The sequence below is a fragment of the Bombyx mori genome, chromosome 2 (genome assembly GCF_030269925.1).
Source record: "Bombyx mori chromosome 2, ASM3026992v2".
NCBI lineage: Eukaryota > Metazoa > Arthropoda > Insecta > Lepidoptera > Bombycidae > Bombyx > Bombyx mori.
The window spans coordinates 5546584-5565218 of record NC_085108.1 but is presented as its reverse complement, the minus strand read 5'-3'; the positions used below and the strand labels follow the sequence as shown (position 1 = coordinate 5565218).

Below are 18635 nucleotides of genomic sequence, written 5' to 3'. Positions count from 1 at the left end.
CGAGAGGCTTTTATTTTATTTTTTTCAATTTCTAATTTGACTTTTCTAATTAAACTTGTGTTTCTCAGTTTTTTTTTTATTATTTTTTATTTGAAACTGTCACTAACTGTACAAAGTATTTCTTAGTCTGGCTTTAAATATATTTATTATTTTAATCAGAATAGGATTGATTCACAAGTTCTTGCTTTTGATTAATAATTTTGCTCATCAACAGAACTAGCTCAATTATAATTAAATAATAGTTTATATCTAGAATATTCTCAATAAAGTTTTGTTTAATGTTATTTTTGTGAAAATTAAATCTAACTTTTATAGATTATTATAAAGATTATACTTTTTAGATTAAAGGCCGCTGTATACAAAGTATCATTCTGGACGGACTAGTGTGGTTTTTTTTTGTGTTCAACTCCGGTTCCAAATTATCCTGAATATGGGATGGACAGTCTCTTTTTTACCCTCAACAAACGCAATGGAAATTGGCGTTAACTTTTCAACTTTTTTTTTAATTATTGCTAGATGGGTGGACAAGCTCACAGCCCACCTGGTGTTAAGTGGTTACTGGAGCCCATAGACATTACGACGTAAATGCGCCACCCACCTTGAGATATAAGTTCTAAGATCTCAGTATAGTTACAACGGCTGCCCCACCCTTCAAACCGAAACGCATTACTGCTTCCGGCAGAAATAGGCAGGGCGGTAGTACCTACCCGCGCGGACTTACAAAAGGTCCTACCACCAGTAGGTCTTACATAAAATTGATATTACACGTTCGCAGTTTCAACTGTTTATTCCCCTTGATGGGCAGACTAGGTTATGGTCTACTTGACGTGGAATGGTGGTAGGCTACAGACAGCAGAATCTGAATATAGGGACATCGCTTGAGACGTGACGACTGTCCCCCATATCCGATCCAGGGGACGGGGCAAAGCAAAGCCGCCGTCGTCCAAAACTTGCCCACTGAGTTTCTCGCTGGATCTTCTCAGTGGGTCGCGTTTCCGATCCGGTGGTAGATTGCGAAGCACTGCTTTTGCTAGGGTCAGTGTTAGCATCACTCCGGCTTGAGCCCCGTGAGCTCACCTACTAGTTAAGGTTACGCTGAAATAGCCTCCCAAGGCTATCAGCTTAGGTAGGGAAAAAAAACCCAAAACATGCCTTGTCGGATCCACGTTCGGTGCTTTTAGGCTGTTCAAGCACTGATCACCGTCCGCGTTCGACGTGCGATCTAGCCCATAGACACAACCCACTGAGTTTCTCGCCGGATCTTCTCAGTGGGTCGCGATTCCGATCCGGTGGTAGATTCAGCGAAGCACTGCTCTTGCCAGGGCTAGTGTTAGCAATTCTTTCAGGTTGAGCCCGTGAGCTCTTCTACTGGTTCGCGTGATGTTGGAAAAGCCCCTTAGGCTACCAACGATTAGGTAGGAATAAAAAGCTGTCTCAACTTTTAAACCGGTTGAGGTAGCTGCTCCAATGCAGGTGCCTGTATCTATTGAGTAGATACCACCACTAATTTCTCGAAATGTTCCCTATAATAAAATGTTTTAACATCACTAGTTCGGTAAAGGGGATTTAGTGCTCCTGCCTTTCACTTAGCAGACACATACAGGGCCGAATTCACTCAAGTCCGATTATGGGGCCCCATGAAAAAAATCTATAACTCATATGTGTGAATTGAGTATAAGACCAGTGTGCTTAGTGCGAGTTTTTTAACGTACTCGATAGCGTAAAAGTTAAGTCATTTTTTTATGCAGTTGGAACAGCGCCCCTAACGGCAAACGATCCCATTCCATACACAAATATGAGCTAACTTTTACGCTATCGAGAACGTTAAGAAACTCGCACTAAGCACACAGCGTAATTTCATAAAACCTTTAGTTGAGAGTGGGTAATGCGTGTCTCAATGTTACTCAATGCTGTGATATCAAATTTTTGATTCAATTTCACTTCAAAGATCTTTTATAGCGCTGGAACTTACGCGTGTTCTAATTTTGAAGCTTTTAACAATAGCCTCTAGTGCTCTTTGTGTAAATACAAAATTTCGGGTGCATTATGTCCCTCTTCTTATGCTAACCCCGTCCAGTCTACCGCGGCTCACCTCTAAGCCTTCTTACGTATACAGCGGTCTCAAGAAATTCTTATCAATACTAGTGATTGAAATTCGACTTTAATTATTAGAAATTGTAAGTTTGAACATTATTATGATTCTATTGTCAAAGACTATTTATACACTTCTATATTTAATGTATTATATATAACATTCAGCATTCCCTTTCTATATTCTCTGTAAGTGTGGGAAAGTTCAGACTCCTTCGTCCGCGCAATTTTCGTGAAAAAAGCTACAAAGTTTTTGCTTCATGTATATAGATTATATAGAATTGTCGTCTTCAGAAGTCTAAGCGGCACTAACTCACCGGGCTAGATAAAAGGCTTAATTGCAGCATTCAGAAAGCACAATACGAATTCTCTCTCTAGATAATAAAATTCTCATTATATTCAATTTAAAGATATCATTGTCGATTTCAAACAGGCAATCTAATGCACGCTCATAATCAAATTTACTTTATTACATTTAACAAATAGATCATAATCGACTGCACTAACACAAAGTAACGAAAACAGGTTCTAAGAGAGCTTAACGAAGTCGTCAGGCGTTAATTGACAGATGTCAATTTTGACGGCTGTCAATTTTCATTACGTTTTCCCGGGCGCCCTGAGTGTGATTGCATTTTTCTTGAACAATAATAACAGTTGCGCGGTTTTTTTTTTAATTGCTTAGATGGGTGGACGAGCTCACAGCCCACCTGGTGTTAAGTGGTTACTGGAGCCCATAGACATCCACAACATCAATGCGCCACCCACCTTGAGATATAAGTTCTAAGGTCTCAGTATAATTACAACGGCTACCCCACCCTTCAAACCGAAACGCATTACTGCTAGGGTAGTGGTACCCACCCGCGCGGACTCACAAGAGGTCCTACCACCAGTAATTGATTGGCAATTGTCATTTCGTTGGCGCACGCAGTTTGGTGTTTCTTTTTATTCGCCTTTACTCTTTAGTACCTTTACCTGTGTAGGTTATAACTGTTATAAGCGCCTAAAGTCCGGCGTGGATTGTCGAGACGTTCCTGGGTCTTTCTCGCAGAGCCCATCTTTGTAATTTGCATGGCACACGTAAACTATGACGTCATTGTTCGATTTAATTAATGCGATCTAGGTCTAGTCTTAATTACTTTAGGTCAAACAGATTACACTTTTTTTTGTATTTAAAGTTATTTAACGTAGGTATTCAAAGTATTTTTTTTAATTGAACACGCGGATTACTTTTAAAGTATATCCTAATCGGGCAAGTCGTTTTAGAGTCCAACGTAATTATGAGCTTAGTAATTACCAACAAGCTTCACTTGTCACTGTAGATTGTTAACTTTGTAAGCGCTCAAGAAAAGTTCTGTTATGTATTTCAATGATTGTTTATTTCTCTTTGTCATTGTTTTTACGCGTTAATACGATAACGTTAAACCTTATTTTGTAGTTTTGGGATTAGAGTCAAGGGATACGCAGATATTGAGAGGTGTTCAAATGCGAAGCTTATGTGTTTTAAGTGTTTCTTTCGCGAGGAAAGGAGTCAAAGTTCGATATAAAAGAATAGTTGCGTAAACGTATTTTTTTTATCTACACTTTCTGATTTATAATTTTAGGTTATTTTAGTGTCAGTTTCGTAGTATCGAATAATTATTAGTTTAAAAAAAGTCGATACATCGTTTTTTTTTAAATAAACATTCTTATGATCAACATAGCTAATTTAGTTTAGGTAATTAATAAAATTAAATGTAAAATATTTAAGTATTTTAGTGTTTAACGTTTCTTTTATATTTTTCTTCAAAATATATTTTTTGGATTAAGCTTGTTAGCGGATTAATAAATTTAGAATTTAATTGTATTTTCTAATATAATAATAGTAATACATTTAATACTTTTCGAGAAACATACTTCTGCATTCAGTATAATAAATCTCAATTATTTTAACATTATGCAGATAAATTTAAATTATTTTACGTGAATTATGCCGTAGGTATTATAATACGGAAGCCAAAAACAAAAAAAAACAATAAAAAAAAACTTAATAAGGCATCGTAATTCAATGTTAATAGTTAATATTTTAAAACGTTATGTAAAAACTATGGCATATCTATGGTCAGCCCGTTTGATTTGGCGCCAAATGACGTAAAGTTGTCTTTGGTAGAGTTTTGTTTGCGCGGCTAATATAGACAGTCCGTTTACGATTGTTTTGACATTGTTAATGTTATGCGACTTGTAACTCGTCGTACGTCTGCCGGCGTAAGCTGAATAGTGTAAATACTTTTTAAGTAGTTTTTTTCTCGTCGTGTTTTTATCACTAGCTGTCCCGCACCGCATCGAAAAATATTCTATAAGAAACAATCATTGAAGGGTGTATCTTCTCGGAGACAATTCAAATTGTACTGATCTTAGGATAAAATTTTAATAATAATAATAATAAAAAAAGTATAAATTGTAAAAAAACACCTACCTACGCTATCTATGCTTCTTGTTATACTAAAGTCGTTTTTTTAAAATACTTTCTTCGTATTAATATTTTGTAACAAATAGGGGTGATACAACGATTGACTGAAGTTATAATGTTCGTGTGTAGAGTTGACTTTTTCATTGTGAGACAAAAGTATTAGACTTTCAAGTTACTTCTGTCAAAAATTACAGCATTGAGATGGTGTTTCCACAAAAAAAAATATTGTGATTTTAGACTTAGTTTGTTTGCAACACTGAGAGATTTCAACAACTAGTATTCCTTTGTAAAGAACTAAAATGCACAAATAAAAAGGAAGGACTCTTTGAAGCCCTTTATAATTATATAGAGGATATTATCTAATAGTAGTATTTTTAAAGATCCAACTTTGAACACAGCCGGGATGTTTTAGCGATTTTGTTTTCCTGTTTACTTATACATCTAATGGAAGAGCCGAACGTTTTGCGACGGTCTCAAAATTACTAATTAAAATAACGAAAAATTCTTATTTAAAAAATGTACAAGGGAATAGTGAATACCACCTACTTATTGTTGTTTTAAAACAATCCACAATCGATAGACCTCTAACATATTTATTTTCGAAAACATTTACTACTTTAAAAAAATGGTGCGCGTGCAACTTGGTGCACGTGAATGAAGTGAAACTTCTTTTTCGATGAGCAGTATTGTAGTTTTCTTCATTTTTCGTCTTTAAATCAGATTGGTCTTTTAATAGGGAATGCTGTAAAAGATACGACATCTTCAACATTTTTAATATATATATATTTTAAATTATAGATAGAAAAATACTTTTTTTTTAAATACTTCATTAAAATATTGGCCACTACTCGTTGCTAACGCTCGCGCTGGCCTGTAACAGGTATACTGTGCGCGTGCGTCCGAGTGCCACGCATTCACTCTCGCTCTGTCTCTTTCTATTCCATGGTAGCGTTAAACGTTTAACGCAACCTTGTTGGAAGTCGCATTAGAAGTTTCACTTCAATAAAAGTGACACCCCCATTCGTTCATATTCTTTCGATTTTCATTAATTCTGTCAAACATCATACTACGTGTATAAAGTAACAGAGCCCTGAAACTGCGATACTTTACGGCAAAGGAATATTTTTTTGTATGGAAAGTAGCGACATCTTGTAGCGGTTGCCCCTAAACTTATATGCTGTTAAAGTAAAGGCATTTAATTATTGTATAACTAAACACAGAAACTAAGAAAATAATAAACCATACAAGTCTTTATTTGTTATAGGCAAATTGATTAAATTTTATCAATCTATGGTTTCTGAAAACTTACAAAATTCTTCATTAAAAATAAAATATAGGATAGGTAATATGTTACTGCCATCTACAGGAGCAATGAGAAACTAATCGAAGCGAAGCCATCTAGTGGCCGACGCCCGCAAACATTTTTGTTGAGTGCTTGAGTTGCTCATCTATAACTAATTTATGTGTATTATCTATGTAAAGTAACGCGAATGTACCAAGCTAAATATTGAATAATAACTTTTTTTAATTCGTAACTACCCTACATACTCGAAGGATTCTGTGTTATAAACTTATTATTATAGTAATAAATTGCACGCGGGTGTAATATTAGACGGTTTAATCTTACGTGTTATAGAGAGTGTTACAAAACAATACGGAATAGAAGCATTATGGGGCGTTTTCGAAAAAGAAACATTGTAACACGGTGATTGCAAAGAAAAGGCCGGAAATCTTAAAAAAAAAAAACAATGTGATAACTAAATATGAAAAAAAGGTTGTAAGATATTGTTAAAAATATATTTATTACGTACCTAGTTAATATTTACATGCATTGAATCGTTTCTGTTTATTATAATTTATTAACAGCTGATACGCAAATTTAAAGCAAGCGAAATCATCGGACACAGTTTAAAAAAAATCAATAGTTTCTTAGCTTTCTCTGAGAGAAAAAAAAAATTGTTGTTTTCCCGTTTATCTTACGTCAGTTTTCAAGCGAATGACAGAGACAAATATATATTTAGATATATGGCGATTTAAAGGATTAGATTAATCTCAATTTTAATTTCTCTAGTTTTCTATAATAATTGGCGTAATTAAGAACTGTTGTAAGATTAATTTTTATTTTTTACAAATTATTGTTGGTGTGAATTTATTATTCTTAAACTTGTGTTGGAATAGCATTATCATTTGGGGTTACATAGCTTGGCTATATTTCGCATTATCTCCTTTATTAAGGCATCATCGATCGTTACGGTAGACTCTGAATGTGTACGCAAGGCAGTTGATGGATATTAGAAATAATCTTTATACTTACGATGTACAAAATCATTGGAGCTGCGTTGTAAATAGCGAGTTATTGTTGGAAGACTCACCGAAATAGCGCTAGTGTAGGAAGTGGAAATGATTTCTTAAGTGGAAATGATACTTTTTTCAAAGTAAGTTTTCAAATTCGCGGGAAATTTGACGTAAGAAAAGACGGGAAAACGCGGGCGCTTATCCAACTGATATCTATGGGCAAGCAAGTCTGAAATTCGCCCTCGAGGTAACCTAGAAATAGGAAAACTTATTTTTTTGGAATTATGGAAGAATTAAATCCTGTACGCTACGCATTATAGTGGACAATTATATTTTTTCGAAATTGAATTTGGTTTTTTTTCCTTCTTACCTTCCTATTCCTGTTCCTATTTCTGTGTCTGTTTGATTGTTATTATCAAACGAACGATTCGGAAGATTCATAATAAAATTGCCATTACACCTTTATTTATTTATTACCTACACTTCATATATGTAACACCGGTCACTCACATGCGCACGAATACGCAAACCCGCAAGTGAGGGACGACATTTGCAAATGATTATGCAAAGTTTTCGCTGCATTCGTGGTTTTCCAAGCTGTGTCGGTTTTTTAACAGACATCAAAGCGCGCGAAACTCTTTTTCTCTTCAATGTTCTATTGACGAATTAAAAAGGAGGAGAAATTCGTGAGACATTCGTAAACAAGTGTGGGAGGAAGCGCAAACGGGTTCGTAAATTGAGTATGCGAACCTATTTGCACAGCGGCTAGGTTTGCGAATGACTGTTTGACGGCCCTTCACAGTCAGTGGCCGGCATAACAAAAGCATTCTCTGGTAGTCGACCAAAAGCAATGCAGATGAAAAATTATTAAATGTATGTATTTATAAAGTTGCGCCGCTAATTCGATAGTCGATTAGGGATTGGATAGAATGAATTTTGCTGTTAATTTCTTCCCAGGCGTCTTTCAAGTGTCACTTCACATGACTACGAGAAACTACACTTATGTGGTTTGTATTAAAATGGTAAGAATATTAAATCACTGCGCTGTCCGTTGGATTTGGATGTTGCTCCTGTCACGTCCACAACTCAAGTAGCTACTAGATAATTTCGCATGACTTCTAACAGAGGACCAATTGGATTATTGATAATCTTGGTTATATGGTCTTATGTCCCGTTTTCACTAAGCGATATAATCATATGTACCGCGTATCAACGCTAGTTGGCGTTTGGCATGTTTGTATTCCGCGAGATGTCGTTAGTGTGGTCCAATGAGTTTTTTAATTTCTATCATCGAATTGTCAAAAAATCTCAATTATTGTTTTAATTATGTATTAGGTGTTGTCTCGATTATTGTTATTATATACTTCTACATGTAAGTCGAAGTTAAAAATGTATAGCTACTATCTGATTACTTTCTACATACACCATTTCTATCAAATATTTTTAGATCTAGCTTTTTTTAACGCTTTTCTTTTGTATAATTTGGTCCGTACCCATTCCCGATCCTGCGGACAGAATGGAAAGCAGTCGACGTCGCCCAAAACACGTCATCTCGGATCCTCCCGATCCACTAACGGTGCTTTTGGTTACTTCAAGCACCGGTCACCGTTCTCGTCGAACCCGTCGCTTGCGACGAAGGGCTCGACGAGTAAATTAACTCTCAGACACAGCCCACTGAGTTTCTCGCCGGATCTTCTCAGTGGGTCGCGTTTCCGATCCGGTGGTAGATTCTGCGAAGCACGGCTCTTGCTAGGGTTCGTGTTAGCATCGTCGTCAGGCTTGAGCCCCGTAAGCTCACCTACTAGCCACGGTTACGCTGAAATAGCCTCTCAAGGCTATCAGCTTAGGTAGGAAAACAAAAAAACAACGCCAGTGCTTACGGACGTTGAATAATAAAGGCGGGTCTGTATTCCGCGAGATGGCGTTAGTGTGGTCCAATGAGTTTATTAATTACTTTCATCGAATTGTCAAAAAATCTCAATTATTGTTTTAATTATGTATTAGGTGTTGTCTCGATTATTGTTATTATATACTTCTACATGTAAGTCGAAGTTAAAAATGTATAGCTACTATCTGATTACTTTCTACATACACCATTTTGCCATTTCTATCAAATATTCTTAAATATAGCTTTTTTTAACGCTTTTCTTTTGTATAATTTGGTCCGTACCCATTCCCGATACTGCGGACAGAATGGAAAGCAGTCGACGTCGCCCAAAACACGTCATCTCTGATCCTCCCGATCCACTAACGGTGCTTTTAGGTACTTCAAGCACCGGTCACCGTTCTAGTCGAACCCGGCGCTTGCGACGAAGGACTCGACGAGTAAATTAACTCTCAGACACAGCCCACTGAGTTTCTCGCCGGATCTTCTCAGTGGGTCGCGTTTCCGATCCGGTGGTAGATTCTGCGAAGCACGGCTCTTGCTAAGGTTCGTGTTAGCAACGTCATCAGGTTTGAGCCCCGTGAGCTCACCTACTAGTTAGGGTTACGCTGGAATAGCCTCTCAAGGCTACCAGCTTAGGTAAGAAAAAAAAAAAAGGTCCGTACCTACTAAACATTTCCTAGGGTTACATATTTGACAATCAAAATAAAACTATATGATTTATTATGTAAAAATAAATTATATTTCTCAACAACATATTACATTTAAAGAAGGAATACAAAATTTAAAAAAAACATAACATTTGGAATGTAAGTATCTAAAAACCGCAACACTCCTATCATATAGCATGGAAATTAGATTCAGAGAATGTGCCTAAGTAAAAAACAGGAAGTTATTTTTGTACACATTAGTTTCTCAAATCAGTCACCAACACAGAATTAAGTATTTTTCACCAAACACCCTATTTCATTCTAAAATTCATTTAGTATGAATACATTTGAAATAATCATGACCAAACTATAAATACGGGATCTTGATTTAGACTTAAGTGCTACTACCTAATCAGTTTATTTTTGGTGTTCTCTTGAAAGAGATTTTTTTGAGAACTAAAATCAAGTGAAAAATACTTAATTCTTCTTAAACCTTAAACCACCAAACCTTACATACATAAATAATAAAAATGGCACCTTTGACAGTTGTTAAAGTAAAAATCTAGTAATAAACAAATATGTGGTAGAAAATACGTAAATTTATTGGATCAAACCGTATATTTGGATTTAAATCTCATTTTTTTTAAAATAAAAGTGAAAATCAGTAGTATTTTAGGTTATATATTTTTTAAATGACAATTCAGTCCAAAGTGACATATTATACTTTAAATCTACTGTCAAAACCACCATCTTTTTTTTAAATGTCAATTAAAATTCTACTTTTTCTTTTTTAATTGTTTAGCCTTTTTCTTTTCTTCCCTCTTGACTTCTTTGTCCTTTATCGACTTGTACAGTTTGTAACCGAAGAACACTGTGTACAAAAGAAAATATTAATATTAGATTTACACGGTTGAATATTGTGAATGTCGTCGTGGCCTAAAGGATAAGACGTCCGGTGCATTCGTATCGAGCGATGCGCCAGTGTTCGAATCCCGCAGGCGGGTAACAATTGTCCTAACGAAATACGTACTTAACAAATGTTCACGATTGACTTCCACGGTGAAGGAAGAACGTCGTGCAATAAAAATCAAATCAACAAAATTATAATTGGCGTAATTACTGGTGGTAGGACGTCTTGTGAGTTCGCACGGGTAGGTACTAACCACCCTGCCAATTTCTTCCGTGACGCAGTAATGCGTTTCGGTTTGTAGGGTGGGGCAGCCGTTGTACTGTACTGAAGAACTTAGAACTTATGTCTCAAGGTGGGTGACGGCATTTACGCTGTAGATGTCTATAGGCTCGTCCTCCCATCAAAGCAATAAAAAAGAAATAAATAAAATTTACTAGTTGGAATTTCTGTTTATTTCTAACGAGTACTGTGTGTCAGTTTGCAGGGTTCTTTGATCCGTAGCGAGTTCCACGTTGCGTCTCTAGATGTCTCTGGGTATAGTAAGTACATTTACAGTGATCTCTTCTTTTTCCTACCTATGCTGATAGCCTTGAGAGGCTACGTCAGCTTCGCCCTAACATGTAGGTGAGCTCACGAGGCTCAAACCGGAGTGTTGCTAACACTGGCCTTAGCAAGAGCAGTGCTTCGCAGAATCTACCACCGGATCGGAAACGTGATCCACTGAGAATATCCGGCGAGAAACTCAGTGGGCTGTGTCTATGGGTTAATTCGCTCGTCGAGCCCTTCATCGCAAACGACGGCTTCGACGAGGACGGTGACCGGTGCTTGTGGTACCTAAAAGCGCCGTTAACGGATCGGGAGGATTCGCAATGACGTGTTTTGGGCGACGTCGACATACAGTGATGGAGCCGTTTTCCTAAACTTTTCGTGTAAAGTAACCTAACTTCGTTGTTTAATAGGAATGTTCCTAATTACTGAGATCTAATCATCATCATCTCTAAATAGTGGACAAATGATGCTAGGTCACCAAAGACCGTAGAACATTGCGCGAAAAATTTCGACGCACATTTTAAGTTGTACAAATATCCCGTTTAATCTATATATTAATACGTGAAGCAAAAACTTTGTATCCCTTTTTACGAAAATCGCGCGGACGGAGGAGTATGAAATTTTCCACACTTATAGAGAATATAGAGAAGAAGTGCACAATGCTAATATTTTGTTTAAATAATGCATAAAAGATACATTAAATCAATAAAGAAAACATTACACATACTACCATGTATTTGACACACACACGCATGCATACTATTTATTTATTGTCAAACTTTTGTTCTTGACGTCTGTGATCAAATTGAGAATAGATTAAATATTGTTTGTCTTTATTAATATTTTTCTATAGTGTAGTCTTGGCGTTGAAAATACAATCATAATAGTGTACAAACTTACAATTCCAATTCATTATAGTCGAATTTCGACTACTGCGGGACCTCTAGTTTATTTAAAATGGTCACAGTACAATCTGTACAAAATCTGACAGTCCTCCGTGCTGTTCTAAACGCAAAATTTTATCAACATTTTTTCTGCTCTGTTTGCTTAGTGCGAGCGGTTTTTAACGTTCTCGACAGCGTAAAAGTTAACTCGAATTTCCATGGAGTTGGAACGTTTGCCTACGTATTTTTATTTTATTGCATAGTTGGGTGGACGAGCACACAGCCCACCTGACGTTAAGTGGTTACCGGAACCCATGGACATCTACAACGTAAATGCCGCCACCTTCCTTGAGATATGAGTTCTATAAGATCTCAGTATAGTTACAACGGCGGCTCCGCCATTCAAAAAGAAACGCATTACTGCTTCACGGCAGAAATAGGCAGGGTGGTGGTACCTTTTTTTTGGCTGTACCTACCCGCGCGGACACATAAGAGGTCCTACCACCACTACGTGGCGCTGTTCCAATTACATACAAATTTGAGTTAACTTTTACGCTATCGAGAACGAGTTAAAAAACGCACTAAGCACACGGCTTAGTATATAAATATAGTGAAAATCAGTATGGTATTTTCCTTCCAATTAGATTAATCTATATGATATTAATGAGAATAGTTTTGAAATAAACAAAATTTCGATTGCATGATAAGATAATATAAGACGGCACGATAATAATATTTCAATAACAAAAAAATTAACAAATGTTGTTGATTACAAGCGGCCCGCTCTGGCTCCGCTCGGGTCTTTAACAAAAATTTCAATGATATTTGAAGTTGTTTTATTTTTTTAAATAATAGAACACTTATTGCGGCATAGCTATAATAGTTAGACATATGCTGTCGCGACACTTTTTGTAAATAATAATGCGTTCTACAAAGTCGTAGTACATTATTTTATTCTATCGTCAATGGTTTTCGCAGGGCACGCGATGTAAAGAATATTTTAGGTGATTTTTTACACCTTGGGTTACATTATTGGAGTTTTAGTAAGGATCCCTAGTTTTACATTTTTAAAGCGGTTCGTTTTCAACAACAATTTTTAATGCGAAAATAATGAACGCTAAACTTTATTTAATTAATTTTAATTGATGGGTGTTGTACCCAAACCCAACCAATCGTCAACGGAAAATTTTCTAATGGCGGGATGTTTTGTAAACCTGCAGGAATATTCCTTTCGGCCTCTACATCCCACACATTGTCCATATGCCCTTAAACGCTGCTCCATCCGCAAAAAAAACTACTAATATCATCCAAAAAATTTTTAGTTATTACATCGTCTCAAACTTTTTCGTCTGTGTGTTGCATGTCGCGTGACGGTCAGCCGCGGAGTAGGGATAAAGTGAAAGGCGCTCGTCGGAGCAGCCAAGGCCAATATGGCGGCGCCTATAAATCGCATCAGCTGACCGTGTAGCGAGCGTATAGACTCATTTGTGCCAGTGCTCCACGCTATTTTGTTTGTTTTTGTGAGTGTTTAATGTAAATGTTATTTGTCAGAGTTAAATGACTATAATGTGAAAAAAAGTTTCACTTTTACCGTGGTTTCATAAAACCACGCAATCCTTTTTTTTCTTACCTAAGCTGGTAACCTTAAGAGGGTTATGCCAGTGTAACTGAGCAAGCAGAGGAGCTCACCGGGTTCTAATCAGAGGACGTTGCTAAAACTAGCCCTAGCAAAAGTAGTGCTTCGCAGAATTTACGACCGGATCGGAAACGCGATCCACTGAGAGGATCCGGCGAGAAACTCAGTGGAAATTTTTTGGTCATTCATCGCGGTTTGAAGAGTGACATATCCGTTATACAAAACATTGTGAGATCGACGTATATAATTACAATAAAAGCTCCTTATTCACGCTTCCTTAATTCACGGATTCAAAAATGCGAACAAATTCCTATATTCGCGACTAAAAATTTCTTTATTCGCGGACCTATTCGATACATATATGTCAAGGGCGACACATCTGTTTCTTATTTCTTATAGTCATTAATTTTAAATTCTTTATTTTGTCGCTTATAGATAAATAAAATCAAACTAATAGTACAGTCCACTCTTATTCACAACGCAACATATGGTCCTATATATGTAGACACATTGATAAAAAGGATTCCAATATGTACGTATCCAACCGAATATCCTTTGTAAACGCGTCGTTAATTAGACTATTAAAAAAGTAAAATGTACCTTATTACAACTATGCTAAGTATAAAGTATGTTTTTATTTTGTCACTTTTTTGTTTAACGCTGGGCATTTTATCCGATTACCCACTAAACCCCATCGAAATTTTGTCATTATTATTTTATCCACCTAGGAACGTATCTTTATATATGTAAATTACCATTCCACATTCACGGTTTCCGAATTCGGGACATATTTTGCCGTATTTTCCATGGGGATTGCTCTCAGGAATTGTTTGAGAAGATACCGGCATCTCGTTTTTACCATCGCACCGCCCGTCACCGGAGTAGAGTTCATCCGTACTACCTGGAGCCCCTGCGTTCATCCACCGTGCGTTTCCAGAGGACTTTTTTGCCACGTACCATCCGGCTTTGGAATGAGGTCCCCTCCACGGTTTTTCCCGAACGCTAATATCCTTCTTCAAACGAGGCTTGTGAAGAGTGCTTTACTGTAGGCAGCAGCTTGACTCGGTCCCTGGCATTGCTGAAGTCCATGGGCGACAGTAACCACTAAGAGCTTTTACTCTACGATGTCAATCTCCGATCCACTTAATACAGGGAATCCTAGTTTGAGTTCGGGTGACAGTGACTTTTCCCGCGCTATTATTATTAGTACGAAAATAAACATACCAAGCAATAAGAACACTATGAACGCCACGATAGCACCGACCATATAGAGCTTTTGTACGATAGCTTCCTTGATGGCCGTCTCCAAGCCGGACAGATCAATGTTTTGGCCTAGATTAAAATTAAGCTTTTGCATCAATCCTTGCTTGATTTTAGCCATGAACTCTTCCCTTTCCTCGTCGGACATTGCTTCGATTTTCTCTAAGATCCCCTGCAATTGCTCCTTCGTTTCACCATTGTCCTGTCCCTCGGGTGGCATGTCAATCATTTTCTTCAAAACCGTCTTTATGTCCATATTATCAACGATCTCGGACACCTTTTCGGAGAAAGCGCCGCCTAAGTTCAGCGAGACAGTCGGTTTCTCAACTTCGTCCGCCATTTTTTTTTGTTGTTGTATACACTGTGCGCGGGAAAATATATATTTTTTTTAAAACTAACATATTATTTTTAATTGATTTTGAATGTTTAGGTAAATTCATTTATGAACAATCTTTAATTAAATTAAATGACAAAAACTTAAGATACCAAACGCTATTGCAGCAAAAATTAATTGCTTCATTAAAATTGTAACAAAAAAAAAACTAACAAATTATCTCATTAAAATAAATAAAAAACTCAACGAATTACATTTGGGATACAAATTGTTGAATTACTTAATTTAAAAAAATAAAAATAAAAAAACTCACCACAAAGACACCTCTTATTGAACTAATACTCGTAATCTATGGAGCACTGATTTAGATATTAAAAAAGAAAAGAAAAAAAACACGCAGTCCGTTATTACGTGTCGTTCCACGATTGAGTTATAGCAACAGCGATGTCTATCGATTGATAACAGAACACCCGGTCGGATAAGATACATTCAGATAAGGGTAACAATTAGGTAAATCTGATAATGGTAGTTTTCCAATTACAGCACAAGAGGGCATTATGCGGCATAATGTTCAACGTTGAATGTTCCAACTGCAGCAACGCTTCGCACAATCGAGCACTCTCAGAAGTACTGCTCTCGCGTGATACTCGCAATCGATACCGACTCAGTGACAGAAAATTGACAAGTGTTTTTTCTTTACAATTTGGCATTGATCGAAATTTTGTTTATATTATCGTTAGTAATATTATTTAATGTTGAAAAAAATTGTAAGGCTTTCGTTTCGTCGTAGTTTCTTAGAAATAATCAATGTTAATTAAAACTGTGCTAACTTAGCGCACTCTGCTGGTGCATTTGAAAACTAATTCACGTTCCAATTAAAGCTTCGGCATAATTCGGCATTGTGCGTCACTGAGTCGCATTATGCTCTGTAATTGGAAAACCACCATTATTATGTTCAATGCTTCATTTATTGTGCACATGTGACACGTGTGGCGACTAAAAAGGCAATTACCACAGCTAGGTAGAAAGGCCTCAACCTATTTGAAGAAGGAAGGAGAAAATAGAAAACTAAAATAATTATTTTCAATTTTTCAAAAGTCATTTCCATTTTTAATAAGTTACAGGCTGAGGTTTTTTTTACACTCACCGACACGATAATTATATGTCGTGGGTGAAAAATCAAAAGCCACAAAAAAAAAAACATGGCAATATCGTTTTAGATCCAGGGTGTCTGAGCAAAAAAAAAAGCATTCCTAACCTTAACCCGACGACCCTTAACGAGTGGAGAAATAATAAAAAAACATTATATAGACGGAAAACCACACACATCTCTCTGCTACTCTCGTCAGTCTACAAGGGCAGTAAAAAAAAAACTCTTCGGCCAAAGAGCGTACCCCGAAATCGAGTACGTAATTTAAAAACTTAAAAAAATATATACGATAGCAAAGGGAACTAAAGCAATTAGTTCCATATTTTTTTTGTATCATGTTGATATATTAGAGCAAAGGCATAAAATTTATTGTTTCGTCATTGATCATTGATGCGCGAGCAAATTTTCAAGTTAATCGAACGTCTCAAGGTCGGCCAGAATATCGCTACAAACGGACAAATCAAGCTAATAAAAGCTTATTCAAAAGTAATTCATTGCCATATCTATAGATCGTCATATATGTAGATAAATACAATGTAATAAATAATAATATTTATAAATTATGCAATCAACTCTAACAATGAACCTAAAACTAAAAACCTTACAAAATAACAATAATAATAATAATATTAATTTTATAACTAACATATATTATTAAAAGGAGTCCCTTTAGGCAAGGTTCCCAAGATATTGGCAGAGTTCCCACTTTGAATAGCTAATACTAATTCTTTGTCCGAGGTAGCTGCCAGCTCTTCAGTCTCCTGTGATGTCGAGTATCCTTTTTGCATATCTATCTATATATATAAAAATGAAACCCGTTTTCCCTTGTCACGACATAACATGAATACGGCTTGACCGATTTGGCTAATTTTGGTCTTAAATTATTTGTGGAAGTCCAGAGAAGGTTTAAAAGGTATAAAAATATGAACATTCTCGGAATTAAATAAAAATAACAATTTTGTTTTCCCTTTGACGTGTCCCCCGTCGGACGGATTCCTTTTGTTTGTTTTAAGTTTATTCTATATAAAAGTTTAGGTCTTTTATTTATCGATTGAGGCACTACGAAGTCTGCCGGGTCAGCTAGTAATAAATATATATCAAACTTTTCAAACAACAGATTATATTTACGCAATTATATTCCTTTCTGCTTTCTTATCGGGTGTAGGTACGTATCGGGGTTACATAAGTCCAATGACGATAACAATGCATTCGACAAAGTTTGAGATTTTTATATAATGAAAAAAAAAAGTGTATTTAATAGTATTTTTTATTAAGCCTTTGAGCGTGAACCGTCGATATATCGACTTTCTATTAATGCCTATAAAGTGCGGAGCGTCGGAATACAGACTATTCATGCAGTTTGATTGTATGAGTTATGTATCGGTCGATCTGTGAGGACGTGTCTTAACGAGAACACTTTTTTTTTTATTGCCCTTGCAGGCAGACGAGCATACGGCCCACCTGACGGTGTGTGGTTACCGTCGCCCATGGAGTTTAGCAATGCCAGGGGCAGAGCCAAGCCGCTGCCTACCGCTTAATACTCTCCACAAGCCTCTTTTAAAGAAGGATAAATATAAAGTTTTGATTAACTTAATAACATTTCCAAATAACCGTTTGTGAATTTTGCATTGTTTTTTTTTCTAAAGTTAAAGTATTTTTTATAAAGTATTTTTTTCATAAATCCTTTAGCAGTTTCTGCAAAATATGTGAATATACGCTCAGCACTACTGTGAGGTCATTTTAATAGGTAACATTTGATTGACAGTTCATCAAAATTCAACAACCTAATCTTGTAATGGCGGGCGTAAAATAATATATTTTTTCGTTTTGTTAGAACTGCACACTTTTTTCAATTACGATTTTTTTTATTCATGGTAGTAGACATCATTTAAAAAATACACAATCAATCTATTATTATATGTACAATTAATTCACCAGTCTCATGGGACTTCGTAATAGAGTATATTCCCTAATGATATTTAATTATAGATACAACTGAGGAACTTAAATTCCATCTAAAAGAGCACGTATTGTTCTTAGTAGGTGGGCTTCTTGTGAATCCGCACGGGTTGGCACCACAAACCCGCATATTCCGGCCGTGAAGCAGTAATGCGTTGCGTCTGAAGGGTGGGGTAGCCGTTGTAAATATACTGAGACCTTAGAACTTATATCTCAAGGCGGGTGGCGCATTTACGTTGTAAATGTCTATGGGCTCCAGTAGCCACTTAACACCAGGTAGGCTGTGAGCTCGTCCACCCATCAAAGCGATAAAAAATAATAATATTGTTTTTGATTGGCAAATGCAGGTGCAATTGTTATAGTACCCTCGGATTACAAAAAGACAAAGAAACTAGCTGACCCGGCAAACATTGTTTTGCCATATATAAGATTTCTAGAGAATTTCTAGTGTAGATAAAAAAAATATTGTGTGTAAGGATGTGGTAAATGAGTGAAAGAGGCATGTAGCGCTGTGAACGATGAGGGAATATAAAAATAACAAAACCTTATTCAACCACATAACGCCTCATTATAACAAAAAAAATGT

General features: G+C 36.3%; 1 protein-coding gene across 1 annotated transcript; it reads right to left on the bottom strand.

The window, feature by feature from the left end:
- Window positions 1-9436: 9436 nt before the first annotated feature.
- On the bottom strand, window positions 9437-16487 carry LOC101737272 (uncharacterized). Its single transcript, XM_012696440.4, has 3 exons — window positions 15254-16487; window positions 14571-14967; window positions 9437-10238 (listed from the first exon to the last, which is right to left on the bottom strand). Exons 2-3 carry the CDS (start codon window positions 14944-14946, stop codon window positions 10144-10146), a joined length of 471 nt encoding a protein of 156 aa, XP_012551894.1. The 5' UTR covers window positions 14947-14967; window positions 15254-16487; the 3' UTR covers window positions 9437-10143.
- Window positions 16488-18635: the final 2148 nt, after the last annotated feature.